General features: G+C 41.0%; 1 protein-coding gene across 1 annotated transcript in view; it reads left to right on the plus strand.

Moving 5' to 3' along the window:
- Window positions 1–19041, plus strand: part of RALGPS2 (Ral GEF with PH domain and SH3 binding motif 2) — a 143023-nt gene extending 123982 nt beyond the window's left edge. Inside the window, exons 14-20 of the mRNA XM_018575286.1 lie at window positions 1271–1325; window positions 3943–4020; window positions 8050–8155; window positions 12003–12095; window positions 14831–14936; window positions 17685–17776; window positions 18453–19041. Of these exons, the coding sequence (XP_018430788.1) occupies window positions 1271–1325; window positions 3943–4020; window positions 8050–8155; window positions 12003–12095; window positions 14831–14936; window positions 17685–17776; window positions 18453–18482 (560 nt within the window). The 3' untranslated portion in view covers window positions 18483–19041. The remainder of the gene's footprint in view (window positions 1–1270; window positions 1326–3942; window positions 4021–8049; window positions 8156–12002; window positions 12096–14830; window positions 14937–17684; window positions 17777–18452) is intronic.
- Window positions 19042–19613: the final 572 nt, after the last annotated feature.

Here is a 19613-nt window from a genome sequence, read left to right on the forward strand (position 1 = left end):
AAGGGGCTTTCTTTTTCCTTCAGTTTGAGATTTATTTTTTAAATGGTTTCTTGTGTACCATTCAATATACCAAGCACCATTAATGGCTCCTAGAATTGAAAATATTCAATCAAACTGATATATGGAGCAGACTATTTCTTTGTTTTCAGTTTTGGTCTGCAGATACAAACTGTAAATAAATAATCCTTACCACAATAGTAGATGTCTTTCATGTTAATTTTAAAGAGTACCACACTGTCTGGAATACACAATTTCCTAATTTAAATGTTATTGCGCAATACAGAAGTGGTCAAGACCTGAACAAAGCAATTTCTTTAATGGATAAACTGAATAAACTTGAAAATTTAGCATTGAAATACAAAGTCTACTTGCCCAGGAATTTTTATCGTTGCCCATCAAGTGTCTCTGCAGTCTATGAACACCCTAATCATTTAGAAAGAAATATTTGATTCCCCTTTTCTGCCTACAGTACAGACTCTAGGAAATAACTTTACTATAACCCAGGAGGGGGTGGCTCTTTGTAGATGACTCATTCCTATCCAGATGAAACAAGATGCTGTTACATGTGCTTGCAGTACAAAGCACACCCCCTTGGGCACACCCGTGCACTGGGAGGGACAAGTTAACCCTTGTTCATCTGGATGAAACTGGCTCTATGGAAGTTGTATCTACCACAGAGGACGCAGTAGCTGTGACTGACACCCTATGTAGCCCAGGGGGCATCGCCTTTCATGGGTTTTGTGGGAGGCTGGGAGCCACACAGACAAAAAGGTGGGCCTGTTGCAATGCCTTTTAGTGAGAATTCAGAGGCACACAGTGGGGAGGAAGAAAATTTAAAAGCAGCACCGTTTTCCACCAAGCACCAGAAACCAATAAGACAAACATGTGCATTCTGCATTAATAATGTTAGTTTTACTTGATTGTTTTGACTAAAGGTAGCCATTGCATATGCATGTTTCTTCATTTGCGCAGTCGCTCAGGTTTATACACTCAGTCTAGATTTCTAATCTATCGAACGCTATATAAAAATAGGCTTAAACTTTTATCAAGTGAAGGGAGTCAAGTTTGTTCCAGCGAGTTTTTTATTCTGTGTTCCTGTAATGTCTTTGGAATGTTTTTGATAGGACACAGTAGGTTACAGGACACATAGTTACATAATTGACATTACCTTTTAATATCTTCCAGTCAGTGAGGAAGAGCAGGGTGAAAGCAAAATCACAATGACTGACATTCCACTTTGATTGTGTTCTCTATTTCTTTTTATCTGCAGGGAGCAGTGATGGCTCTGAGCTCAGTGAAGATATGTCATGGCCAGCATTTGAAAGGTAAGAGCAAGTATGCTGCTATTTCACCCAATAGAGACAGCCATGAAGAATAATTGTAAGGGGTATTATACACATGTCTGTGTTTTTCTGTTTAGTCATGGTAAAGTTGAAGTCAAAGCAGTTTTATTTCTTCTGTAGCAAACTTCCCCACTTACTCAACAGCTCTTTTTACATTATTGATTTGGTGCCAGCATCCTTGTGATGTCAGAGACAATCATGGCCCTGATCTGGATTCTATAGTTCCTGTGTGCTGTTGTAAAGGATAACAGCACACATGAGTTGTAGTGGCACTGTGCAATACAATAGTGATGATTTTGGTGCCACCACTGCCTAGAGTGGTACGACAGTTTAAGTCCTCCGGTGACATTCGTGTCTTTCCAGTTCTGCCTATAAAAGCTGATGGACAGCTGAATACCTCCATGAATAGTGTTTTGCAAAGCATATCTTGAAGTGTCAGGTGACCACATCAACATGCTATCAAGAGCCTCTGTAACGATCCACTACACTAGACTGCATCTTCTGAAATAATAACAACTGTGTCACCTGATTTTAGAAGACAATTTTATGTTACTTCAACTGTAGTCATAACGACAATTTTCTTTGCTATGGGACACTGCTCCATTACATGTTGTTTTTCATACTGGGTAGGTCCAAGTATAAGATGATACACTTGACCTACAATTGCAACTATAAAGTGCCCAATTATGTTTCAAAATGTACCAATACGACTCGCATAGGAGGAGAACCGTGGGTATTCATGGAACAGGAGAGGTCAGCAAGTCCAATAATGAAAATAAAATGTGATGGGGCATAATACTTAAACGCAGTGGGATTTTAACATCCCAGTAAAATAAACTGCATTCAGGTTCTTTTAACTTGCTCAAACACACTGCCAAGCAGTGTTCTAGGCAGTAACAAATTTGCCATTTGCTATTTTTGAGGTACCCTTTAGACCGGATCTCATTTTATCAAACTTTTGTGTGATTCAACTGGAGAGTGTTGCCAAATGAAGCTACATGTAAAGGGTATTGAGAGGTCCTTAAAGTTAAAGTACATGTCTCCTCCTCTCATGGCTATTTACACAGAAAATAAGAAAGTCAATTCTTCTTATCATAGCGATTGCACTGGATGTGTGGAATCCCATGGAGGTTTATATTATAATCTTAAAGTTTCGAAACATTTAGCGTGTAGTTAACAAAGACACATAAAGCTCTCTCAAGCATAGGATGTGGGTACATGGCAGGACATACACAGGCGATTGAGTTTTTAGGGGCACAGAATCAGAACCACTATGTCAGGGGTATGCCATTTCCATAGACTGTAGTGTGGTGATTCTAGTTACATTCCCCCCCAAAGTCCAAGTCCGTGTGACCCCGGGATGATAGGTCCAAAGAATCAGCCGACAGTCCGCAGATCCCTTACCCAAACCAATCCACAGCAATACCGGGTACTCATCAAAGTCACAGACACGGCTGTCCACCTGAGGACTACATGAAAATGACCTTTAGAGAGGAGGGAACAAATGTGGAGAAGAAAATTTTAAAAGTAATTGTGAAGTAAAGAGGAAGGAAAATAGGAACAAGGGGATATCATGAGACAGATAGGCATTCCTCTCACGGCCACACGGGTGCCAGGAGAACCAGCTACCCATCACTCAAAGAGCCTTTGATGCTACAAACTATCTTGAAAAAGAATCCAGGTGGACCAAATAGCGGAAACTCGAGAGTTTGTCATACAGCTGTACGTTCAGCTCCCTTACAAGCTTAGGTTCGGAAAGCCATTCCTGCAATGAGGGTGTAGTAGGCGACTTCCAATGTCCTGGAGTAACCGTTCCTGCCACTATAATTAAAATAACAGAGTGGGTGATGGTGTAAGGGAAGTCACTTTGCGATAAACATAAAAAACTGTGTTCCAGAAGGGTGTTATTTTAGGGCAAGCCCACCAGATATGAGTCCTAGTCCATCCATCTACGTTACATTGCCAGCAAGTGTCTGAACAATTAGGGAAAATCTTATGACGAGTGGATGGGCATCTGTACCATCTAATAAGTATCTTAAAGTTTTATTATTCTGCTGCACAAGACATGGTCAATTTATGAGAAGGAAAAGGATTTGCGTTTGTCGGTCTTAAACAACAAATTAATATCTTCCCTCTCCTATGGAGAGACGTACAAAGGGTACCCCGAATGAAATTGTACACGTTTGTTAATAACTAAGGAAAGAGAAATTCAGCCACCTCAGGCATGACCATATTTAAAGGAAGAACTGTTTTTGTTGTCTATAGCAACATTTTTAGTATTAACAGTATTTCCTAAATGAAGCATTTCCAGAATTGATTTTCTCATAATAAATAAAACTGGTCACAAGTCCACTTGCCTTTGCTCTTTGTGGTCTCTGCTGCATAGAGAGGGACAGAAAAACTTTATTGGGCTGCATCAGATATGCTACCAGTATCCATGTTGGACTATTTTTGGATATAATGAAAAGGGGAAATTTCCTGACAAGAGTTAAATTGAGCATATTGGTGGTATGAGAACAGCCTGTCCTCTGCCTGTTCTGTATTTCCTGTTGTGGTATCACTGTAAGTAATACTGCCAATCTGTAATGGAATCCAACAGGAACAGATTGTACCATTCTCTGGGGCCGGTGACACGAGGGACATGGAATGGCTATCGAGGCCCAATGAAAGCCAGCAGGTATTATCCCGGCACTATGTTGGTGGTGGGGTTTTGGCACAGACTGAATTATTTATTCTCTCTTGGTTGCCGGGTGCTCTTCTTTTGCTTTTGGGGATGTTTTTATTTTGGTGTGTGCGGATTCTCTCAGATTTCTTCCTATTTAAATCTTCAGTTTGTTCATAAGATTATAGATAATACATTTTCTATTGCACAACACAATCATTGCGTTATATGTTTGTTTTGCACAGCAACTGAACAGCTTTCAATTATTGCATCAATTGTAAAAAAAATCAGTGCATGGCCGTAAATACTTTTTGTGTTAATTTTAACTTCCTAAGTTGTTTGACAAAAGGGTATTTTTCAATTTAGTCACACTGTCTGTTAAAAAATGATTTTATAGTAATACATCTGAAGCTCTAAGCTCACTCTTAGTAAGTAGAAGACCATATTTCAATGGTATTCCGGTGCTTAGCAAAGTTTAAGTGTTATACATAGCAATCCAATCCTCAGATTTGTTTACCCAGTGGTGGTCTTTGTCCCTGTTTTAACAAATTCAGTCTCGAGTATTTCAGGCTGTTCATTATCATTGGATGGCCATCTTGTGAACATAATCTGTAACATGTTATTACTCAGAGTAATTGGTCTTAAACTGAAACCCCATTTAAAACCATTTCTTTTAGTTGTAGACAGTGTGGGGTAGAGTTAGAACCTCTTTCAAGGTCGTAGGTGGGCGAAGTCTCACACCTTTCTAAGGTTCTAACCTTTTCAAGTCTTCTTACTAAAAGTGTTTTTGTTGCCATCTCTGCTCTTCTAGTTGTGGCTGGAGTTTCAGTTGAACAAATGTCTGTGGTCTAGAGAGATCCAAATCTGACAAAAGTGTCCTAAAAAGTCTTGGGGGGTGGGGGGGGGACATAACTTCACCTTGCCCTTAACCCTTTCGACTGCCACTGACGCATATGGAGGAACACAACCAATTGCAGCTGGCCACATCAGTGTGGCTTTCTCCTTCTGCTATAAGCTTATGGTCTATTTAGACCCCTGATATATTTCCAAAGGCCCCCCAACAGTAAAAAAAAAAAATTATAAAAATAAAAAAAAAAACAGTCCCCTTCCCCCACACAGAGATAACATGCACGCTCACCAAATTGTGGTGTAAGCCATGCACATGGCTCTATGCTCTCGGCATGGAGCCGGCTTCCTGGCCAATCAGAAATTACTTACTGCCCATGCACCCGGCTTCATGCTCCCTTGTCACCTAATGACAAGGGAGCAAGGAGTCGGCTTCCCAGCCAATCAGGAAGCCGGACGCCGTGTAATGGTGTGCGCCCGGCTTCCTGATTGGCCAGAAAGCCAGCTTCATGCTTTCTCGTCACTTAGTAATGAGAAGCATGGGGACGGCTTCACTGCTAATCGGGAAGCCGTGTGCCGAGTTTTTACACGCTTCCCGGCTAATCAGGAAGCCAGGTGGCGAGTCATTACATGTCACCTGGCTTCCTTAATGGAACTTCCATTATCGGTATTCGGTATCAGCAAGTACCGAAGCAAAAATATCGGTACTCGTTACTGAAATACCGGTATCCGTGCATCCCTAATAATTAGTCCTGACCATTAAAAAGAGAGAAATGTATATACACAGGGATAGTTTTAAGTAACAGATGTTAAAGCAGCATTTATCTTGCCTTGCAATTAGTTCCATAACATTTACAAAGCCTACCATGGCACACATTAACTTCCTTGGAATACCAGGAATCTGTCCTGCATTTGTCTGCACACAGTATGTTCTAGGTATTCCTTGGACTGAGTTATAGGGGGGAAAAAAACTAAAGCCTTGATTTTTACATTGTATCCCTTGTCCAGTATTCTGTCATCATTTCCAAAGTTTTACCTAATCAATTCCATATACAGAACTGTTTTTCTAGAACAGCTACGTTCTAAACTGCAGTGTGCATATGTGGCAGACAGACACAAGCTTTGTATTGGGCCATGATAACATGCAGTATTATTCAGAACACTTTGAGAAGACTTTTGTTGCTAATATTAATGGTGTCTGTCATAAAAGCTACTATTCAGACATTGCACCTGTGAAAAGAGAATTTTTATCGCTGAATAACCTCATTAAAAATCTTTTTTGGCGTTGTATTACATCTTGCCTCAGAAGGATGAATTCCTTCTATGTGGTCTTATCAAGACCTGTACTCTCCTTGCTCGTTCATAGGAGAGTTGGATGAAACTGATGTATATATGTGTGCTTTAAACTGGTCCACAAACTAAGAGAAACTCAAAATAGTATAGTGGGATAGGGATAAAGGTCCTGTGCTTGTCCCTACTGCGATCTGTGACTCCATGGGAGAGATTTTCCCTCATTTCTGTCAGGACAGGAAGCAATGAGAAATATGTCCAGTGAGAACACAGCTGCCAACAAAACAACACTTTTTCAGAAAAATGGGAAAGGGATAAAAGCTTTGTCTGGTTATTACTGAATCTAGAAATTGAAGGGCTACAACATGATGATCAAGTTTTGGATACCAGATTATTTCATTGCCACATTTATTGAAAGACTGTACACAAATGCTGATGCGTTTTAGAAGTCATGCCTTGCCCCCTTTATCAGACTGCGTATGACTATAGGAGCTAAAGCTTCTTCCACATCATGGCCTGCCCTTTACACCAATGATGACAAACTTATGCTATGTGACCAAAGCCAAAGTGACCTTCCTCATTGATGACTCATCAGACTGAATTTTTGAGGGTTTGTAAAATGTTAGTAGAAAGCTCCCCCCTTCCTAAATGTAAAGATGTCTGCAGCTGCACACCCCATGCCTTACATAATGTCTGTTCTGCACCCGTCTAAATTATATGAAGGTTTGATGTCTACCGGCTCAGCTATATATATCTATGGCAGCGTATAGAACATTTGGTATGTCTGCCGATTTCTATGGCTATGAAGCCTTAGGATATCCATTGTGATAAATGGAAGGGGGTGCATACTGAGATGTACTTGCTCCCTTCCTTTTCAGGAGACCACACACTTTATCTATGCGCAGACTCCGGATCTCTTCCCTTACTAGGAGCTGCGTACACCTGCGCAGTTCCAGGCAAGTTTATTCTATTAGCACCCATTCACAGTGTCCATTAACCAAGATTCCAACTTGCCGCTTGCTGTATTTGGCTCATGAGTAACACACACTAAAACAGTATTACTGCTTAACTTTAATACTGAGTGAGCTTTTGTATTTTTCCCTTTATCTATCAGAGTCATTCGGATCACCTGACATCATCTCATGGGCTATCATCAAAATGACCCAGTTCTAGTTGTCATTTGTGATGACCTGTAACATTCAGGAGATTTGGTTAGTCTCCCAGCTGCTAATATACAGGTGACACGTGCACTGTACATCAATACTAAATAAAAAGTCACAAATGATCTGCAGAACTGACTCCAGAACAACTTGTGCCTTTAGAGGCTTAACAAATGTGTCAGTATTATTTCAAGTTACACTTGTGATGATTTCTGATAAAGCTGCTCTATATTTTAGAGGATTTGCAGAATACAGATTTGTAATTTCTCCCTCTACTTGCTATGCAATCTTTAATTTATTTAACATTATGGAGAATGCAGCAGCAGGAGTGTGGCTTGGGAAAATCATCAAGAATAATGGTTGATCTCACCACTGCAGTGGTGGGTGAATTCTTATATTCAGCGCCTGCCAAAGACTGCCATTAGTTTTAGGTGATCTGTCCCCTTCAAATATTGTGTGGTCCCTACAGAATGTGAAAGTCCCTTTTTACTGATGTCTTGTGACCCCCATGGCCTGACTTTTGATCTGACATTTATTTCCTGTGTGCTGTGTATTAAAAGCTGTCTGTGACACACATCAAATTCCTCCTTCGTTTGATGTCTGTCTCATGCAGATGTGTGACCTATTAAGCTTCATTCCCCTCTGCCAGCTTGTACTATTCTCCAGGAGCCTGGCAGCATTGTGCTCCCAATGCCAGTTACTGCGAGGGGTTACGCGTTGACAATTGAATTGAATGTTTTTCTTGCAGCTCTGCAGATTCAGCGGAACTAGCAATGCATTTATATCCTGGGTCAGCCACCATACAGGGGGTCTTGCGACGGAAGACCTTATTAAAGGAGGGCAAAAAGCCAACAGTAAGTATCTATGTACTCAAATAATCAACAATAAAACATTTTTCATGATACTACATGCGCAGTAAGCCCCCATTCACACCTGAGTGTTTTGTTGGATGTCTCCTGAAGCACGACACCACTCAACATGAGGAATCCTATTATTTTCAGTGGTGCCCATTCACTCCTAAGCATTATGTCGCTTGTACCTTGAAGATCGAAAGAGCTTCATTTTGGGCTGAATTGTGTGTTTTTGGCACCATAGACTTCAATGAGATCACCTAAAAATTTGCAAAATGCATGCATTTGACGGAATCCTGTACCTAACAAATGTTTTTCCTCTTCCTAGTAACTAGCTTACCGTTGGCTAAAGCACGCACACTCAAACCTGAAAAACTTTACAAAAAAAGCTTTAAAATGGCCTGAACATGTTCCACGTGTGAATGGGGAGCTTAACATAGTTTAACTTTGTGTTTTCTGGCATTGAGATCTCTGTAAATGAATGTGTGCTTCCAATGTTGGTAGTTTGGAGCCCAATAAAATATCTGAAATTGTAGGGGTTAAGTTATTGTTGGGGATTTCGTAGATAAAGGGGTAGATGACAATTATGGGGTTCAGGTTATTTGTTTAGGGAATAAGGATAGGTTAAATATTAGGGTTTTGGTTAAGGGTTTGCTTTAGGAGGTACATGACTGCAGACATTAACCAAAAACCTTTTAATTGGTAATGGTAAATCATGTGGCAGGTTTTTATTGCCATCTATGTCTACATTGGGAAGTTACCAATAGCAGCTGCTCAAATCTGTTTATAACTAGCAAAGGACTGGTGCACATTGTTGAGACAATACAAAAACCCGGCACTCCCTTCAGCTAGTGTTGCACATTTAAACTAATTTCAGCATATTCATTGGTTGAACTAGAGAAGATTCTGCCTTATTTGATGGTTGCAGTTAGGGATGCACTGATAAACCATTTTTTCCAGACCGAGTACCGATACCTTCCCTCAAGTACTCGCCAATACCGATTACTGATACCTTTTTTTTTGTGAGTTTTTCTAAAACAATGCATACTAATGATTTTAGGACAGTGGTGGAGCACCAAGGCCTGGTCGCAGTTGCAACCCTGGTAATTCTGCCACTGACTCCAAGCTGCAGAGGGACTACAAATCTCAGCAGTACATTATACAGCAATGCTGAATATCCCCAGGTATAGAGGACTACAAATCACAGCAATACATTATACAGCAATGCAGAATAATACAAAGCTATATACTCTGTGCTGCTCCGGGGTGCCGGCCTGATGTCTGCAGGGTCTAAGGAGGGCTGTGGCGGAAGCGATGTTAGCAGCGCCACATGGTTCCCCAGGAAGGAGGGGGAGATGTGCGGGCCAGTGCAGTAAACGTGTGCTGTGTGGTTCACAGGAAGGCTGCCGAGGTCCCCAGCAAGTACAGGACCTCAGACAGCCACTTCACTTAAAAAATGTAAAGCTTCTGTATCGGGGGATTTTAACAAGTACTTGTGAAAAAGCCCAATATCGGCAACGGTATCGGTGCATCCCCTAGATCAGGGATCGGCAACCCGTGGCTCCGGAGCCGCATGCGGCTCTTTCGTCCTTCTGCTGCGGCTCCGCTCCTTCCGCCCACTGATTTGAAAGAAGATGCGGTGATCGGGAAACAGGGCGGTATCTCCTCAAAGCATTTGTCGGGGCCTCCTCTCAGCACACCACAGACGAAGGCGTAGCTACACCCCCTCCTGTGTGCTTAGCCTTAGCGGGCCGGTCCATGCAGGAATTGTGGCCACGCCTCTTCTCCAGCTGGGAGAGTGCAGAGAGACCTGGGGTGTCCCCTAGAAGGCCGAGAGTGTCAGTGTAAGTCCTATGGGAGTCCCTGGAAGGCACTGCGGTGTCCCTGTCCTCTTCCATAATTTCTTCTTTTTTAATTTGACTCTTTTTCTTTTTTTTTTATGTAAAAGAGAAATTATCTTTTATTTGAAACTGTTCAAGGCATGTTTTTATTGAAGAGACCAGCAGCAGGCCACAAAACAACAGGGGTAGTAAATGACATTCACATAGTGTTCACAATTTAAAAAATCCCATAATTTAGTCATCGCTCTTGAATTTTCCATTTACATATGGAACATAATCAAGGAACAGCCTCCAGTCTGTGGCCAAAATCAATCCAATTTGACTTTTTTTATGCTAGCATCTTTACTGTAAATATGTGTGTGGGGGAACATTAGAGTGTAAGCTTCTCTGTACAGAGACTGTGACTGGCTCAAAAGGGTTTTGTGGCTCCCGGTGTTTTCTTTTCTGTGGGAAACGGGTCCAAATGGCTCTTTAAGTGTTTAAGTTTGCCTACATGTAGTGATAGAGCACAATTGCCTCCCACTTTTGCCTATGTGTCAACCCAATCATACCACATTCACTGGTGTTGGCAGAACAGCTGCAATTCCCATTTTTAAAATGGGCTGTCAAATTTTTTTCAAACATCTCCAATTTCAAATGACAAGCTGTTGATTTGATGCGTGATTAATCCTCGATTCCTGCATGATCCTCCTGTATTCAGTCCCACTCGCTATGATATAGGTCCACATTTACTGCACTGCAACTGAAGCTTTTTAGCCCCAAAATTCTTATGCAAACATTCATCCCTTGTACTCTGGGCTGCTAAATAATGCAAGCTGCTAAAAATTGTACCCAGATTTGTCTGGTTTCTATACATAGTGCCCACTATTCTACCCGTGTATGAGTCATTTTTCTCTTCTATGTAGTATGCCTTGAAATTCTATATTGCGTCGCCACCTAGTGGGGCTCTTTAGAATTGCCTCAGATAGGTCCCTGGCATATTATCAGCAATGTTTTTTTAAATAGTTCAAATTAGACAAATGAATTCTTGTACATTTATCAAAATATTTCTTCTTTGTAACATGTCAGATAGCAGTGAATGGGAACAGAATCAAAGTAAAATCACTTGGATGGCATTTACGTTTCTGAAAGTGTTTAGGTGTCCTGATCCAACTTTCCAGAGACCTTGTTCTTCTGTTTTTTATTGGACTAAGTTTACAAAGACTGCGGGCTGAACATGCAATCCAAGCAAAACAAGTCATTATTTGAAGTTGCCTTTTTAATGTCCCTTATAGGATACGTTCTTGCATAGACATATAATGCTGTATATTTTATTTATTTTTCTAAAGTACAGAATCCTCATGTTCCCCATCAAGCAACAAACAATGCCATCTGTTCTACTCCTAAATTAACAGCATTTAACTATCCTGAATAGATTCTGTAATTAATATGCTCAATTGTTATGATGTTTGTGGTTTGTTTTGTTAAGCTGCTCAACCTTTAGGCCTCATTCACACACAACGCAAGAGCAAAATTGTAGGCATATTTGTAAATGTGTATAGTCGCGCATATGCGTGAATTATATGGAATCCCAGAATGCATCATTTTAATAGAAACTTTACTGTACAGTATGGGCGTACGTGCGTAAACGGGTATATATGTGCGCACATGCATAAAATACGCAGGAATTCCAAGTCCGGGCGCATCTCCGTTCCATTTTCTTTTTGCGCATCTTTACGCTGCGCAAAAATACGGCTCCTTAGCAGCTATGTGTATGGAGCCATTTATTTGCATATGGGGAAAAAACGCTGTGTGCATCTATGAGCAACATATTATACGGCAGTGTGAATGAGGCCTAATACTAGCATTGTAAGTGCAGATTATGTTCTAGTAATGTTCCTTTGGTGTGCAGTTTACACATTGCATAAAAGATGCAGCATGCTTTTAGGGTGGGTGTGTATATATCTATCCATCTATGACACTAGGTATGTTGTAGCATAAGATGCATGTCATGATATGTTTTCATGCAGGTGGCATCGTGGACCAAATACTGGGCAGTACTGTGCGGTACACAGCTTATATACTATGCAGCAAAATCTCTAAAAGCCACAGAACGGAAGCATGTAAGTCATAACCTATTATTTAAAGGTAATTGATTTGTAGATAAACCTCTATAAAACGGAGGATTTCCCATATTCCTCAGTTTAACAAATTAGAGTCCAATCGTCGCTTCTCTTATGTGGTTAATTACATGTCTGTTATATTCAGGAGTCATGGAAGAGCTCTGTAGCACTCCCCGAAAGAGTTAGTCTGAGGAGCTGATTTAAAAAGCTGCGGTATATGTCTTCACTGCGGCCATACCACAGCTTTAAAAAAAAAAACACATGAAAAGCACAAGCCCACATGTATAAAGTTTTACACATGTGCTGTGTACTACTCTAGCTTTGGGACTCTGAAGCTTTAGAACCTGTCAGTCACACGACCATCTCTCCTTTGCCAGCTACACACTCTGGGTGGCTTTTTATGAACTGGATGGGCCACAGTGGGTGCTTAATGGATAGTGCATAGCGATATCTGTTCCATGTTATAAATGAGCACCCAAGTTAATAGATTACAATCAATTCATAATTAGAAGTGGCTGACACAGAGAAAATTGCAGGATGAAATGCTAACAGCCTAAAATAATGCCCTGTAGATAATTATCCCAAACCTTTTTCTGGGGAAAGCACAGCAGTTTTCAGTCTTCTATATCTATTTTGGTTGAATTTTAAATGAGTAGTATCAGTCCATCCACAAAGCTTATGGGAGACCTTCTCTTCCTTTAAATGGAGTGACCTGTGGAGCGTCTGAACTGTGCTTTGAAAGTGTCACATTTGTTCTTTACATTTTTCTCTGTCACTCAGCATCGGCTCCAGACCATAGTGTATGGTACAGAGATTACACGGGGCCATTATTATTAACTCCTATAATTAGGAAATGTCTGTGCTGACTAAATAGACTGTGAGGGATGAAAATGTATCGAAATCCCACTGCACTGTAACGGGATGATTTACACAGAGGCACATTCTTGGCCAAGCAATGATCTTTTGGCATACGCACAATATCAAGCCATATTTTTGCTTGTATGTCAGAGAGACTCCATTATTGCACTAGTCTGTTGTTAATAAAAAACAGCTCCTATGAAAGCGTTCAATGTTTCACAACAAAGAATGGGACGAGTGGCGATGTTTAAAGAAAATGATTAAAGGGTGAACTGAGCAATCAGAAGTTTGAGCACATTCTCTGCTGGATTACTGGCAATTGTGTGCAGCCTCTTCTACAGCCAGGGAGCGCGTCCTTTGTATCTGCTAATGGTGAAATCTACATTTCTCCTGCAGCCGCAAAGCCATGGCTCCACCAAGGCAAATATTCACCCTCATCCCATAATCTTCAGGTTATCTAAAGTGATTTAGGATCCGGATTGAAATATTACTGTTACATATACTTATGATTGTGCAGTATCATTACTAAGATATATAAAGTTATGGCAACATTCTGGATTCCATTGGAGGGATCAATCTTGTAATTGTGGCTATACTAATGTACAGGTATTCTATGTAGGACTCTCTAAAAGCATTCATGAAAAGGGATGGATATGCTAAAATGGTTAAAGGTCTTTCATTCCTTTACACTGTTTACCAGGCAGCATCTCACTGAGCAGACATACAGGCTGGTATATGAAGACTAAAGCAAAAACAGAGCTAGGCTTTCTTAATCAGATATGGAACTCGAGTGGCTTCTGTGGGCAATATCATCGTTTGCTGTAGATATCACTTCCACATTTATTAAATAATTTCAGCCATTTATTACAATTAGACTTCTGTGTGACCATAATCTTATTCAGAAACCCGATCATTAGAACTGGATGCTCATGTATTTGACAAAGTCACTAAAAACCTTAATATAGGCGATTACTGTGCAGATAGAATGAGATCTCTATAATTTGTCATGACTTTGCCATGATTTTGTCAGTAAACAATTTACTTCTTACTGATATAATGGGGAGGTTTGTTTGTTTAGATCCTCATCCAATAAATACAAATGCTATTGAGAACAGATGGATACACAACTACTGTCTTACATGGTTATGATTCTATGCAGAATTACTGTTCTTTTACCATCACTCAAAGATTTATTTATTTTTTCTTTGGCTACAGTGACTCGTATATAGAACGACCTTAAGAATTCACTTTGGTAGCTCCAACCCTAGTGTGTTCCAAAGCTTATTCCAGTGTTTACCACCATCACAAAGTTTACAGTGTCCAAGTGCCAGCTTTTTCTCCCGCCCCCTTATATGGACATTGTCTTCTCCAAAATGTCTACTGAACACCACAGCCAGTGCTTATTTTAGTGTCTTTAACTGACAGCTCATACTGAATATATCTATATTCTATACCTATGGAACACTGCAACAGGTCACCCAACAATTTTAACATAACTGAGAAGGACTATGGGCCTCATGTATAGAAAGCTTCTCATAGCTCATAGCTTCTAATGTGCATGACAACATAAAAGGGATGCAAACAAACAACTCCAGAAGAACAAAGGGCTTGTGGCTAATGCCATTTTAATTGGCACAACTGTAAGCGATTTCCCCATTCAGGAAGTGATTAAAATATTGCCTGAACTAGAATACGGGCAGCACTGTTAGAGCCTTTGAGCCTTATTAGAAGCGTGAATAGGGCCAAGGTGATGAATGCACTACAGAATAGTGCTTGTGTTCTAGAGAGGAGAGTTACTGAATAGCTCCAATGACTAGGATTATGGACTATCTACATAGTGATTGGTGTTATTTATGACATTTTTATTTTCGTTTCAGTTCAAGTCCACATCTACAAAAAATGTATCGGTTCTGGGCTGGATGGTGATGATGGCTGATGACCCTGAACACAAGGATCTCTTTCTACTCACGGACTCTGAGAAAGGTAAGGCATGCTAGGATGTTCATTTTTTAGTTTAGTACTTAGGAATGAATTCAACTCGGAAAGAAAAACTCTTTCTTCACTGACAAAAGCTCACATACTGACTGTGTCAAAATGTAAGGGAGAAAGATAATTACAATTTCCCCCCCGATACAATATTTATAGTGCAAGCTTTTGAAGGTTATTAGAACAAGTCCACCCAAAACTGATGATGTCATTTTAGTTGCTTTATTTTCTAGGATTTAAGTCCTGTGACTCCACAACATTAATATCTAATTTGTTGTGATTTTCACAATTAGTGAAGCCTACTGCAACTGTGACAAATGTGAACTGTATACAATAGTAACAACTAGAGGTGCACCAAAATCACATTTTAACCCCTTCGTGACTGACGACGTACAGTGTACGTCGCCAGCATCGGGGCTGTTTAAACAGACTCCCGGCGACTTTTGCCGCCGGGACTCTGTTTAAACTTGTAGAGCCGACTGTCGGCTTTACAACAGAAGCGATCCTGGCGACTTACCTGTCGCCAGATCGCTTCTGCGTCCCGAAGAAGGGGCCGCCCCCCCGCCGGACACCCCCGCCGTGCTTCCCGGGCTCCGTTGCCCCTCCTACGGGCCCGGGACCGGCGATCTTTGTGTCCGCGGGGAGCTGGGGAGGAGGTCGACGAACTTCCGTTCATCGATCCCCTCCCCGTTCTATGGGACCGGGAGCGATGCAGATTGCATCACTTCCGGTCCCTGGGCTGTCAGTTCTGGGCTCCTGCAGCCCAGCTATAAGCTATTGAAGTGCGATCTGCACTTCAATAGCTCATTTCTAGTGTAAAGGTGACACTGAGGGTCTTTTGGACCCCCAGCATCACCTTAAAGAGGACCTGTCACCACCATCTGCTATTACATGGGGGGGCTTGCAAGCCCCCCATGTGATAGCAGTCAAATAAAAAAAAAAAAAAAAAACAGTTTTTAAAATTAAAATGAAATAAAATAAATCTAATAAAAAAAAAAAAAATTTAAAAGTACCCCGCCCCCGCGAGCACGCGCGTCGCCACGTAAACACGCGTCGGGTGCGCCTACGCATGAAAACGACGAACGCGCTACACATGTTGGGTATCGCCACGCACGCCGGAGTGAGAGCAATAATCCTAGGGCCAGTATTTTGGGGTATTTCTAAATTGATGACCTGTGGGGGCTTTTAAAGTGTCTTTTATTGACTTTTTGGGGTACTGCAGTTTTTCGCCGTTTCACGGTCGCACGCAATCTGTAAACTGGGCATGTTGGGTATCGTTTTACTCGTTGTAACCTCATCTTTTATATTTCATTTAAAAAATGGGTAATTTGTTGTGTTTTGGGGCATTTAATTAAATTTGTCACTAAATTTTGGGGTTTAATAAGGAGTTGCGCTAATATTGCGCAACATAAAAATTTTCAACTACCACCATTTTATTCTATAGGGTCTTGGCATTCAGAAAATATATAATGTTGGGGGGTTTTACGTCATTTTCAGGCCTAAAATGTGGAATATAACATGGGTGCAAAAATTGAAAAAAGGGCCTCAGTCATGAAGGGGTTAAAATCAAACCAGAAAAAAAGTTTTTTTTGTTTTTTTTTAATTAATTTTTTTTAAATTAACTTTACTGTTGGAGGCTCTGGAGAAATATTAGGGGTCTAAGCAGACCCCTGATATTTCCCTTTTACAATAGAAAAGGCTATTTTCCTGCAGCCCCTGTTATGAATGAACAGGAATCTTGTATACTGAGTGCTCCTGTTCATTCATAACTTGTGCAGACAGTATGTTTTCCATGTCCACAATCATGAATAAACAGGAAGCAATGTATGGCACTTCCTATTCATTCATAATTGGGGACACAGTAAACATACTATGTCCTCAATTATTTACAAACACTCAGCTATCACTGATTGCTGAGCGCTTGTACTCCACTATCCATCCTGTCTCTGTCACAGGAGGCTGAGTCTGCGATGCGGGGAGAAAAGTTTGGTCACATTTGACAGCTGATTCCTCTAGGCCCCCTGTGACAGCTCAGAGCTGTCTCCGCCCCTACACTGCTCTCAATCCTGATGTGTCTGTCACGGGAGGCTGAGCGGGGTGGTGTGAGAGGAGGGCTTGGTTTCCTGTGACAGACTGATGACAGTGCTCTCCTCCCCGCCCGCCTCTGCCTCCTGACAGTTGCTCTCCTCCCCACTGGATGCTGCTCTGTGCCAGTGGGGACACAGAGCAGGGCCCAGCAGGTTGGGGAGAAATGAGAGATGCACCGCAATTTCACCCACAAAATGGTACTTTCGGCATTTTGCCCAAAGTGCCATTTTTGGCCGATATGTTTTGGCGGTCGAATTTTCGGTGCATCCCTAGTAACAACAATGGGAAACCTTTTCATCTCAACAAATAAAAGGTTCTCTGCGTTTTTTTAGAGTACTTTCCTATAAAGGAACCTAAACTTCTATTCTTGATAAAACTTTGCGGTGAAATATTAGGTTACTCATTAGAGCATGAAGTACTCGTTAGCCAAGTGAAGAGAACACTTGATAAGAAATACTCCATGTACAGTAATAGTTCAGCAATGTAGTTCTCTCCTCTATAAAGAAGCACCTAATATTGCAGTAAAGCTGAATGCTATTGAAGAACCCATTCAGAAATAAGATATGGGATGTAGAGGAGGGAAGATGAAGGTGACTTGCTTCTAAAGAGAAAATCTGTCATTTTTATAGTGTTCTCATTTTTGTTTTTCAACATCAGGAAACTCTTACAAGTATCAGGCCGGGAACAGTGCAAATGCCATGCTGTGGTTCAAACATCTAAGTGCTGCCTGCCAAAGCAACAGACAGCAGGTAAGCGAGAGAGTCAAAATCTTGCAATGCCTTGTGGGACTTGCAATTCCACAGCAGCTGGAGGGCCGAAGTATGGCTATCCTTATTTTTTTTTTATAAAGCTGCACATGTAGTAATTATGGCTACTAGGTAAGTGCTCCTGACTTGCACCTTGATATTTGTGGACAACCAAGAGCCGCAATGGCCCACATGGTTTTTAGTTCCTTTTATTCAGGGAGATTCACATGTGGCTCCTCCTGTTAGCTTTCCTCTTCCTCCGTGGGATTTGAACTTTGTTTTATGTGTTATACAAAAACCTGCCCCATCCAAGTTGAACCCATCTAAGTCATTTTTTTGTCTTTTTTTTTTTTTTTTATATCCCAAAAGGTTGCCTGCCTTGTGTCCACTGCCTTGGCTAGAAGGGTTTCTCTTCTTTGTTTTGTGGAGAACCCCGTTTGGTTCTTCATAAGGACAAGGTTGTTTTAGGAAAGTTTCCCTTTTACACAAGGCGGTTTCGGCCTTTCATCTAAATGAAGACATTGTTTTACCTTCACTTTGTCCAGTTCCTGTTCATCCAGGAAATTTCTCTTCGTTTGGATGTTGTGCAGGCTGTTTATCAGTCAGCCTGCACAACTGTCCTTTTGATAAGATCCATTGACTTAGATCTGTGACTCCTTTTTTTTTTTTTTATTAACAGGTTCCTGTCAACTTGATGACCTTCGAGTGACATATCCAGCATTTTTATCACAGCCCTGTCTCCACTGTACATGAGACCCTCAGGGGCTCGGGAACAATGAGTCCATAAACTTATAAAGCTCCCTCACCACCTGCGGGCAGCAGCACCTTAAAGCAATGAACAAACCAGATCCAGGTTTTCGCACTGACAGCGAGGAGGGCAAGGAACGTGATCCACCTCTTTGCAATCCATCCTATGACAACCCTGCGCAGGACAAAAACATGCTCTTGCAGACAGACAGGAACAGCCATGGACCTCATTTTGAGATTGCCTATGTATATAGGCGTAGACTTTTCCTTTTTTCTTTGTTTTTCTTAATTGTTCACTGAACCACTGCCTTAAAGACAAACTAAAAACAAAAATGTGAGTGTTGAAATGTAACACCAAATAGTGTGCGCGTAAATGTGTGTGTGTGTGAGTCTGAGTGGATTCACTTGAGTGTAATACACAGTCCTTTGTGACCGTGTTTTGTTAAGCGTTTATTAATTGTCAAACTCACTGTTACGCGGGAAAGAAGTGTTGCCCTTTTTGGGTTTTTTATATATGTATATACAAACACAGAAAATAGTTTTCTTTAGGAAAACCAAAACAATGGGGGAAAAAATTAGTATAAAGAACAGTGTTAATTAGGGATGAGATGGTGTAGTCTAGGGTTGAGATATAAATGGATGGTGTTGGTGAAGGGGACGTCACTTTTTCAAATCTTAGGTCAATGTGTTAGGCTAATGTTTCAGACTATGGCTGGAGACAAAAAAAAACACACGCACGATAGTCCTTACATGAAAATGTCTGAAAGAAGAACTACATGTGTTGCCAATACCAGCCAACCATCTTTTTTTCATAAACTGAAAATATTAAAGGGGAAAAAAACAGCTTCTGAAAGTTAACACAAGCAGTTCCTCAGACAAATTCGGTTACATCTGGGAAAATGGGTTTTGCAGTTAGCTGCCATTCAGCTTCCTTGTGTTATATATCCATGACAGATTACATAATAGGAGCTGCAGTCTGGCTGCTATAAACAACATGATGTTTTCTCTGGTTTTATTGAAGAAACCCACCATAGACTTCGTGTAAGTAGCTGGTCGTGCCGTACAAATAACAGCTTGCCATTAAAGTGTACCT

Source organism: Nanorana parkeri, unplaced genomic scaffold, assembly GCF_000935625.1.
Source record: "Nanorana parkeri isolate BGI_ZX_2015 unplaced genomic scaffold, ASM93562v1 scaffold52, whole genome shotgun sequence".
In the NCBI taxonomy this organism is placed as follows: Eukaryota; Metazoa; Chordata; class Amphibia; order Anura; family Dicroglossidae; genus Nanorana; species Nanorana parkeri.